Genomic DNA, 11,026 nt, shown 5'->3' on the forward strand with positions numbered 1-11,026 from the left:
TTAGTTTCATATTTTAAGTTCTGTCCTCAGTATATATGAAAGCTTACAGTAGAATTGAAGTTAGATACTAAACTGATACACATACTCAAAAAAAAAAAAAAAAAAATCTTGATTTGTCTTTCCCAAAAGATGAGAAAGAGAAATGCTCATCTCCACCACAACTTGATTCTTGTTTTGTATCTTTCTCATATATAACAGTCACTCAAGTCTATTTTTCTCCATATTCCCTTCCCTAATAATTCATGCATTTTTGTCTATGGACACAACTCATTTACATTACCAAGAAAGCGATACCAAGGGCCTGTTTTTCTTTATCTAGCCTTTTGTCAGATAAAATTTTCATAATATAATTTTTGAATTAATATATATTCTTATTGTCATGACTAGTAAGTTATCTATCAAGATGATAGTTCACAAGAATTGAAATTATTTTTATATACAATATAAAAGCTTCCCCATACAAGCCATCCACCCATCAGTCATCACTATGGCCACTACTGTGACCACCGCGGATTACTACCCAGAAATCGCGGTTTCTTCATCGACACATGATGGCCTTGAGTTCTGGCAATTTATGGTAGCTGGCTCAGTTGCTGGCTCTATTGAACACATGGCTATGTTTCCAGTTGACACCCTTAAAACAAGAATGCAAGCTATTGGTTCATCATCCTCAGCTTCTTTTTCAGCTCCAGTGATCAATCTCCGACAATCACTCAGCTCAATTTTGAAGATTGAGGGTCTTGCTGGACTGTATAGAGGGGTTGCCGCGATGGGTATTGGTGCAGGGCCAGCCCATGCAGTGTACTTTTCAGTTTATGAGACTTTCAAGAAATCTTTATTAGCTCATGGGAACCCTAATACTTCAGCTGTCCATGCTGTGTCTGGAGTTTTCGCCACAGTTGCTAGTGATGCTGTGATCACACCAATGGATGTGGTGAAACAGAGGTTGCAGTTGAAGAACAGCCCTTATAAAGGAGTGTGTGATTGTGTGAAAAGAGTCTTGTTTGATGAGGGATTTGGAGCTTTTTATGTGTCTTATAGGACTACTGTTTTGATGAATGCACCTTTTACAGCTGTTCATTTTGCAACATATGAGGCTGCCAAAAAAGGGTTGATGGAGCTTTCACCGGATAGTGTGGCGGATGATGAGACCTTGTTGGTTCATGCTACAGCTGGTGCAGCTGCTGGTGGATTGGCTGCTGCTATTACGACTCCTCTTGATGTTGTCAAGACTCGGCTTCAGTGTCAGGTAAATCACAATCATTTTGATGCCTTACATATAATTATGTAGCATGATACTAGTATACTCTTATGTATGTTTTAATACTGTGTTATGTTTTAGCCATATCAGTTTTGGTGCCAAGTTGTTTTTGTTATAGCTTAAAAACCTCAAATATTATCAAGAATTGTTTCTTGCAAATTAGTAAGGATGAGCTGAACATGAGATATATACAATTAGGGCTGCAAGATGATTATGTACTCTGTAAACACAAGTTGATGATTCTGTCAGATAGTTTAACAGGCGCTAGAGGCACAAACGCGAGATTATATCAAGGTTGTTTTTATGTAAACTGAAGTAGAAACGATTACAATTTTGGGTTTGTAACTGTTTGATAATAAAACAGGGCGTCTGTGGATGTGATCGATTTACTAGCTGTTCGATTGGTGATGTCATACAAAGCATTGCAAAAAAGGATGGTTATGGCGGGCTCATGAGAGGGTGGGCTCCAAGAATGCTTTTCCATGCACCTGCTGCTGCAATATGCTGGTCTACTTATGAAGCAGCAAAAAGTTTCTTTCAAGAACTTAATGGAAGAACCAATCCTGATTGATCGACTGATAGGGGATGTCGTGTTTGCTAAAACCAATCGCAATCTGGAATCTGAGGGGAAATATTAATTGTTTACACTTGATGAACAATAGGTCAAGCAGAAGCTTGCACAACCTGAACATTAGTAATCTCAATAATCATATGGAGAATTTGGGGCTAAATTGCAAATTGTGAAAATGCTGTAAATCATCTACCTTCACCAGCCCTGCATCCATATTTGTACTAAATGGTTATATTATACTACTTTATTCTATCTCTGTCTAGCCTTGATTTGATCTCATTCTACAATAAAGGATGTCAGAAAAAATATTTCATCCTAAACCTGCTGGTTTTGCATGCTAGAAAGATGTAGACACTACGCTTAATTCAGGCAGCAATCTGGTAGCTAGAAGTTAAAACCGAGGGACGACTTCTTGAGCCAGAATTTTTCATGATATGATAGAATATTATCTTCATGATATTACAACATTCCTTCAATTACACAGTTAAAGACCCTAGATGCCGCGATTTGAATATTGTGGCGGATCTTTTGACCTTTTATCATATTGCATGCATCATAAAATGATCAAAGTGAGGCCTACAGCAATGAAAAGAGGAGAAGGATCAAGAGGCCCTCAAGATGTAAATTATATAGTGATATATTGGAGTAGTGATTCTCAGCTCAAAATTTTGATACGCGAATTCCATCTCTTTGAACCTCATAAGCCTCTCTACTTCTTGTTTTCTTCATTCCAGCTGTGACGTAAAGTTTTGATCCTTCACAGGTGATGCATGTTACTGATTTCCAGATCATCACCTTTGTTTTCATTCCCTCCACATCTTTTAACTTTCCTTTCTCCAGATATCCAATTACAGAGGTGTAGAACTTCAAAACAGACGAGTCTCTGTAACCTATTTCACAGATTGCAGGTATGTACACTGTTAATCTTTTCGTCTGTTCATTGAACTCGTAGTTTGTTGCATCACGAGGAAAGATGCCTACTGGCAAGTCGTACTCCTTGAGCAGTTCTGGTAGTGGCTTCTGCATTTTTCCTGTAGAGGGAAAATTCATCATAAACATCTCAGAATACGCTTTCAGTCACATGAGAAAAGGGTCAGATTTTACTTTTAAGAGGCTCCAAAATTAAGAAATCTAATTTTTCTAGCAACATATTATGTCACTAAGTTCACAAACAAACCTAACAGGACAGTTTCCAGAATAAGTCAATTATAATCAATATAGCCCTTCGAAACCATGCATAATTTGCAATTTGTACATATAACCACCATTCCTCTACTTCTTTGAATTCTCTAATACGACCAGAGAAAGACACATCCACAGCTAGTACCGATTGATATTCTCAGTTCTAGAAATGTTGCACTTGCACCTTTCATGCTTGATGAAGGGCCTTGTATTCGACAGGGAGATTTTTACTTTAACAGACGTTGAGATAAAGACACAATGTCCTCAAAGTTCAACACCTAAGAACAATATTATGATACTACTACTCAATTCAGTGCTTATTATCTTGATGGAATATATGACAGCGAAGCTTCAAATATAACACCTATTGTTAACAACAATTGATCATCATTACATTATTTAAGCTAGAAATCTGAAGAAGTGTGCTACCTTTTACTTTGTTGACCAACCATGTCGCTCCCCCTTCAATACTGCTTGACATTGACTAACAGAATAAGAAAAGTTCAGTATAAAGAACAAATTTATAGATAACTTCAAAAAAAAAGTTTTGGAGCTGAGACAAAAGGAGATGGAATCCGGGTTTTTTCAAACAGGGAATAATCTTTTAAGTGTCACGAAAGCAAATTGCAATCAGTTCACCTGATAATAACTGAAACAAACCTTCATTGTGAAGATTCTTTCCAGAATTGCCAGCAAGTATTCAGATTTCAGTCTGCTTATATTGTTTATAAATGAAGCTAATAATCTAGCCCGAATGAAATTTTTTATTTTATTAACTAACTGCACATAATCCATTAGAAAATTTCCGCAACCTGGTACCATAGCATGAAATGCAATGCATATCAGGAAATCAATGATGGCAATAAGTTTCAGATTGCCAAGTCTGTCAGTTTCCTCAATAACGGCATTCATTAATCTTTACATAGTTTTCTCATTTATCAAACAATGACATCAATCAACTTTCAACAGATAAAGCCGTGGCCTGCTTGTTTTCAACGATGATATCCATAGAAGTGTAGTCTAGTGGACACTCCCCTCTCTCGATGAGAAGAGAGTGATAGTTCAAGATTGAGTGCACAGTTTGTGTAACAAAACCTTTATAGAAAAAATTGAGAACAAATATCTTCCATAGCCTAACAAATTAGGTTTACTAGAAATTTCAAGAGATATATTTTGCACAAAAAAACCAACAAAATTACATGCAAGATCATAATATATATACATCTTCCATGCAGAGTACTATATGCACATTAAATCATTAATGAAATGGAGTAATAATACCAAAGAAAAAGAGCTTACATTGATACTATCACCCATGGAAGAAAGCTCCTTGGTGGCTCTCTGATTCAACCAGAAAGAACCCACCTTGCCAAGAATCTGATCCATTACTGTAATTCTTTGATCTTTCAAATTCTTGCAAATTTGAAATGATTATACGAGATTGCGTGGGAGAAGAAACAGAGGAGGGGTATTCTTTGATCTCTTTGTTCCTTGTTTTCTCAGGACACGTTTATTAAATTGCAAACTTAGAAGACAATATTCTGCTGGAGATCAGAATGCAAGAAACAAAAACAAAACAAAGCTGATAGTACCTATTATTGTTATTGATTTTGGAATTATAATAAAATTTCTTCAAAATCAATGATAATAAGTAGCTATAAAAAATTTAATGTCTTAGACATCTCCTGATATTTCAAAAGTGAGATCCAGAGGAAAGCGGAAAGCAAGTGGTGAGAGTACTTAAAAAAAAATATTCAAATGACAAATATGTTCTTATTAATTAAAAAGTAACTTTTTTGAATAAAAGGATAAAATTATAACTAAAAAGCAATTAAATGTTTTCCTTCTCCGCATTCACACTAATAAAAACAAGTCTACTTCTTAATTTTTTTTATACCCGGGAGTGAAACTAGTAACGTCTCATTTCACTTACTTCCACTTACTTTCCGTTTATAAAGAAACTCGGGAGCAAGAGACTAATGAGTCCAAGCAAGGAGCCAAGGATGTCGTAGAAACTTTACTTGATGTGCATGTAACAGAATTGTTTAAAGAAGCAATGGTGGTTGTAAATGATTATGAAGCAGCAGATAGACTAATGATGAGTCAATCGAGGATGATGTAGAAACTTTATCTGATGTGCATGTAACCAAATTGTTTAACAAAGAATCTATTCAAGATGGTGAATTTGTAGAAGCGGTGGTGGTTGTAAATGAGCATGATACAGCAGACTTGGAGCACAGACTAATGAGACCAATCGAGGATGTTAAAACAATAGTTTTAAAAATACAACCATGCTGCATAAAGGAGAATGCTGCAGAAATCTTTTCTGAGACTATTAGACTAACCAACATGTGAATGTAACAGAGTTATTGGAAGCAGAAGCCAATCATGCAACAGAATTTCATGAAGCCGAATCTGAAGGGAAGTTGCAGGAAGTTGAAACACGACAATATGATCTAAGGACACACTCAACATCATTCAAAACCGAGCATGTCATTACTTATCACATTGTCTGCATAATTTTGTAACATTTTGGTTTAGTTGACTGTTATCCGATCCGCATGTTTGTGTTAAAAGCCAAGTTACATTGGTTTATACATCAGAAACTCAGAGTTTACTATTTGGTCTGTTTTTCAAATAACAATTTGTAAACGTTAAACTAAGTCAAATATGAAGTTTGCAACTGGACTTTATTATTAACATCCAGACTTGGTAAAGTCTAACTACCAGTTGAACATAACAAAGCAGGTTAAAGAAGTTCAATTGTAGTTTGTTGATAGCAATACCTGGTTATTCTAGCTTTTGAATATCTCCTGTATTCGACCTATTTTTGGATCCGTTTATATGGCTTCACAACTAATGTTTGTTGTTATTTTTATCTCTTTTTGTTCATATGATTTTTACAAGAAAAAATACTATAATGAGCAAGTTTACTCAATTACCAGGATAGCTACATCTTTGAGGATTCAGCAATTGAATCGGATGGAGAAAGAGCTAGAGGCATCCAAATATAAGGCGGAGAATGATCTTCAGGTCTTGGTTGAAGAACAAACAAAATTTAATACAAGTACATCACATTCTAGTCAAGATCTTATTCGAATGAACATGGTAGATGCGTCAATTACCAAAACCAAGAAGGATCTTCAAGACTTGGCTAAGGAACAAGAAATAGTCCAGATGAAGGCGTCTTTGATGACTCAGGAACTGCGTCTGGAGGAGTTAGAGGGATCAAAAACTGAACTCGAGAAGGCTCTACAAACGTGTGTGGAGAAACAAAAATATCTAGAGATGAAGGCATATTTGTTGTCTTTAAGGGAGAAAGTACGTATACAATTTGCCTGTTTTTAAGCTTTATTTGTAATATATTATCTGTTGCATCTTTCTTAAGACTGTTTCTTGATGGGAGCTATTAGGCTGTGACGAAAAGGGAATATGAGGCTAAAAAGAGAGAGCGGAAGAGCTTGTGTTGCAGGGGAAACTTGTGAACAAGAAATCTGAGGCAGACCTTTAATACAGAGAAGAGCTGATGTTGGAAAAGGAACATGAGAATGAACCAATTCAGAGCATAAAATCAGTCACAAGGGAGTGGGAAGTGCTAAAAAATTAATAGAGGATTCAAGGTGCAGATACTCCAGAAGCCAAGGAAATCAAGGCATGCTGATAGAGAACAAGTTCTTGGGCAGATTAAGCACCTCATTGGAGGATAATGCTGTTGGATTTATTGCGTTTTTCTGGTGAAGGATCGGGGATCATCTTGACTCCTTTTACATGCCTTAAAAAGTCTGCTATCGCTTTACTGGAGCAGGGTAACAAGAAAATAAGGTAATTCTGAATCTTGGTTATTTTTGAAGTCAACTTTATTCATTTTGTCGGTATAATTTTGAATTATCTGATATATTTGAATCTTCCAATATATAATCCAGTATGATGTCTGCACAACTTCATGCACAAATTGATGAACATGCAGTCACCTCAACAAACCTAACTCCGGTGTATGGTACTGAGACAAGTACTCCAAAGTACTTAATTAGTTCTATATTCCCCCGTCGAAGTCTACTTTTTTCATGTTGTTGGTATAGTTTTGAGTCATGATTCTTCTGAGTTCTAACGTAATTTATTCATTTTTAGAAAAGTGGCTTATGTGATTTGTCGGCATCGTTCCAATATAATCTAATAGGATGTGTACACGACTCGATGTGCAACCAGATGATGAGCCTGGAGTGGTCATGCTCATGACAGTGAACTTAAGTGCAGAATATGCTGATCAGACAAGTACCTCACGGTAATTCTATATATGTAGTTATAAATAAAAAGAAGCATCGAGGACGAGCGGTGGAGGTACTTGCTCCCCGTGACACTCTATTGTTTAGTACTCCCTTTGTCTATGTTTGAATTTTTGACAGGTATATTGAGATATAAATTTCATAAAGAATACTAATATTTATATGTGATTTTTAAAACAGCTTAAAATACGTGTAAAAAAATCAAAAACAGTTAAAATCAAACACAGAAAGTTTCTTTTACCATACAATTTTTCTTAATTACGACAATGCCCAGGGGTTGAAGTATGAACATGTTTTAGAGTTGATTTAGGTTCTATTCATGCCTATATGCTTATGAGTTATGAGTCCCTTGACTAGAGTGATGACATTGGATATTTGGATTAGTGGGGAGCGATGTTTATTTATAATCTCATGTGAGCTGGACCGGCTTTTGCTCCACATGCTAGCAACCTACTTGGAGTTTGTTCAAACAAACCCTATTTCAGTTTTAGGTTAAACAATTTGCATATATAATGGGCAACACTTTGAAATTTGTTCAAACAAACCCTAATTCAATTTTAGGTAAACAATTTGCATATATAATGAATAACACTTTGATATAAAATTATAAATTACATACGATTTATATATAATTCTCAAATTTTATTTTTAATTATATGTTTTATAAGCATTATTTATGATTAAATATAAAAGTTGTCTTACATCACTTTGTTTATCTATGTTGACAGAATATTATTTAAATCATAAATTATAATACATATCAAAGAGATACTTCTAAATATGTGTCAAGGAGTACAAATAACATTTATTAAGTTCCACACATTTTTGTTGAATGTTACCACAATCAAATAAAAAATTGTGAATTCTAATATTTTTAATAATATATGTAGATTTTAAAAAAATTTATTTATAATTATTTTTAACAAAGAAAAATATAATACTATAAGTTTAGAAATAAACAGTAAATAAACGTTATAAAATCTAAATATATTATCATAAATATTAAAATTCATAATTTCTTACTTGTTGCGGTAATATTTCAAGAAAAATATTTAATATTTAATAATAATTAGTTTCCCTCCTCGACCATTCAGATGTACTTGTTCATATTTTCATGATCTAAATAATATCAAGATAGTAGATCATAGAATGGTATATGATCTCCAGTTCATTAACCATCTTGACATTTTACATATATTAGCCTTTAACCCGTGCGAAGCACGAGCGAGTATAGAATTCGTAATTCATTAATTATAATTTAAATTTTAACATCATTTTATTAGTATTTTAGTATTACTAACTGATTATATTTTTTTGACGACTACGAATTATACCAATATCAGTTTATTATAATATAGTATATAAATAATATATAATTTATATTTAAAAGAATAATAGTGGAGTTTGTATTTTGGTGTATTTTATCCTCAAGTTGACGAGAAAGCTTGTATCATTTTTCTTTATATTATTCCTCAAAATCATTATAATACATAATTAACTTTATCATGCTTTATTTTTTATGGTGTTTTGAAAAGAAGATGGTGATTGGTGACACCACCAAAATGATAAAATTCAAGCTGTTTGATCAGAAAGGTAAACACAAGTTTTTACGCTACCCAAATTTAGTCGCACGTTTGATGTTTTGAGAGTCGATTTCCAAAATTAGAGATATAACCGCCACTTCTCCATTATTCAACTTTCATTCTTTTTATTGATTAATCATTTTCGCTCTTTCAACATCTCTCCTATTTATCATTTTATTAATAAAATCAAGATCTAATCCTTTTTGGTTGAGTTCTTATTGAGTAACTTGTATTAAAGTTGTACTCATCTTTTTGGGATGTTTGTATTTGTTTTGATTTTTCTGTGTATTTTGTTATGAGTTTCGGTAACGGTTCTAAAAAGGACTTACACGGTATTTTGGGTGATCCGTAAAGCTTGGTTCAAATATGACATGGCGGTGAATAATTGCAAGAATTCACTTTTCACGACATAATTGTTGATCCAATAATTCTCAACATTGGGTTAGATGTTGTTGCTTATGTACGATAGTCAATTACGATGTTACAATGATGAGAACTGATGTAGACTGAATAGCTCACGGATTTGATTGTAATACTTTTTGGATTAAATTTAAATATTCAATGTGTTAAACAATGTGAAAACAAAGTGGCTATATATTTAGCTCGTATTTTGTTTGGTGTAATTGAGAGTTCGAGAGTTTGTCTCGATTGGGTTTCAGTTATTTATTAAATTCTTCTCCTTTTGTTAAAAAAAAGTACAATCTCTTCTCGCTCCTAATTAAATTCTTTCGATTTTATTCAATCATTAAATAACCTAGATAGTATAAATTATTATGAAATATTAGATATATTAACAAAAATTCCTAGAAAATTTCTTGTGTTCCTGGAGCATCTTAATTCTCGAGAGTGAGTATGACAAAAAATTAATTTCTCAAGAGTTAGAGTTAAATTTTTTATTAAAAATATATAAAATAATGATTGGGTAAAATTTGGTTGACAAATGTACTCCTTTTGTCCCAGCACGTTCTTTACCTTACTTTTTGTCAAGTATTTGAGGCTCCTATAAAATATATTTTCATAATTTTTTTTAATTTTTTCTCCTAAATAAAAATTTGACATTTAAATTTTTATTAAAAAAATTTAAATTAAAAAATGTTACGAAACTATACTTTATAAGAGTTTCAAAATACGTGCAAACACTGAACGTACACAAATTTGAAAGTATTTAAATACATTATTAGTCGACGAGAGTTTTTTCAACTTGCTGAACCACTTGCAAATTACTAGAATATTTTAAGATTATTACATTAGTTTCCTGAACTGATTTGGGAAAATTCATTTTTCTAAAACAAATTATAATATTATTTCTTATAAAGAATATATTTTATGAATCAGAGAGTCGCCCATTATTTACGATTTAAAATTTACTTAAAACCAATTTTGATTCTTGTTTAGATTTCATTATATATTTATTAAATTTAGTTATTTTATGGACATCACGCAATGCTTCACTAGGATAATTCCCATTCTTAACCAAAAAATTACTGCAAGCACAAGTGCTAATACTAATACATATTTGATAGATATTTGTTATTAAACCCCGCAAGTGGTGATATTAAAAGGAAAAAAGAAAGAAGACAGTGGAAGCTACACAATGTACATGGAAAATAAAATGGTCAGATTGCTTTATTATTAATGAACTGAACTTGGGCGTGTACAGAGGGCATGACAGAAGGCTTATCTTTTTTTACATGTATTATTATATTTTATCCCCAATTCTTTAAAGAAACATATTTCTTTTACAAAATAAACAGATTGAAAGTTACTGATGTAAAACTATTAATAGTTGGAGGATTTATTCTGCATATTAGTTGTTGTGCCATAAAATCTCCCTGGGCTTATTTTATAGCCCATCATATTATTTGGGCTTCACTTGGGCTTATTGGAATCATTTGATTAAGGATAATGGGCTTCGCCATAGCTGGGTGAATCATTGAATGCGCACAAGAAGGTACATGGACTTACACTGGAAGCATAACGAAGGCTGCCATCAGAATGGGGTTGCACCTGAAGGCGCTTTAGGGGTTACCGCTGCTAGGGGTTACCGCTGAGTGCATCTTGGCTTGCAGTTATGGGGCTGCAGCTAGGGGATGCCGCTGGCAGGGCTTCCGCCGCTTGGGCAGAATGGCAGGCAGACTCCAAGCAG

At 33.6% G+C, this 11,026-nt stretch overlaps 2 protein-coding genes and 1 long non-coding RNA gene across 3 annotated transcripts; 2 read left to right on the plus strand and 1 right to left on the minus strand.

The window, feature by feature from the left end:
- Positions 1 to 345: 345 nt before the first annotated feature.
- LOC108216464 (uncharacterized) lies at positions 346 to 2,088 on the plus strand. The gene is made up of 2 exons (XM_017389228.2): positions 346 to 1,249; positions 1,626 to 2,088. The coding sequence occupies exons 1-2, from the start codon at positions 488 to 490 to the stop codon at positions 1,830 to 1,832; spliced, it is 969 nt and encodes a 322-aa protein (XP_017244717.1). The 5' UTR covers positions 346 to 487; the 3' UTR covers positions 1,833 to 2,088.
- Positions 2,089 to 2,241: 153 nt separating this feature from the next.
- LOC108216465 (uncharacterized protein At5g01610-like) lies at positions 2,242 to 5,704 on the minus strand. Its single transcript, XM_017389229.2, has 3 exons — positions 4,314 to 5,704; positions 3,444 to 3,498; positions 2,242 to 2,863 (listed from the first exon to the last, which is right to left on the minus strand). The coding sequence occupies exons 1-3, from the start codon at positions 4,398 to 4,400 to the stop codon at positions 2,493 to 2,495; spliced, it is 513 nt and encodes a 170-aa protein (XP_017244718.1). The 5' UTR covers positions 4,401 to 5,704; the 3' UTR covers positions 2,242 to 2,492.
- Positions 5,705 to 5,740: 36 nt separating this feature from the next.
- LOC108218229 (uncharacterized) lies at positions 5,741 to 7,809 on the plus strand. Its single transcript, XR_001806323.2, has 3 exons — positions 5,741 to 6,335; positions 6,428 to 6,836; positions 6,938 to 7,809. It is a non-coding gene; the product is annotated as an uncharacterized LOC108218229 (long non-coding RNA).
- Positions 7,810 to 11,026: the final 3,217 nt, after the last annotated feature.

The sequence above is a fragment of the Daucus carota genome, chromosome 4 (genome assembly GCF_001625215.2).
Source record: "Daucus carota subsp. sativus chromosome 4, DH1 v3.0, whole genome shotgun sequence".
Taxonomy (NCBI): domain Eukaryota; kingdom Viridiplantae; phylum Streptophyta; class Magnoliopsida; order Apiales; family Apiaceae; genus Daucus; species Daucus carota.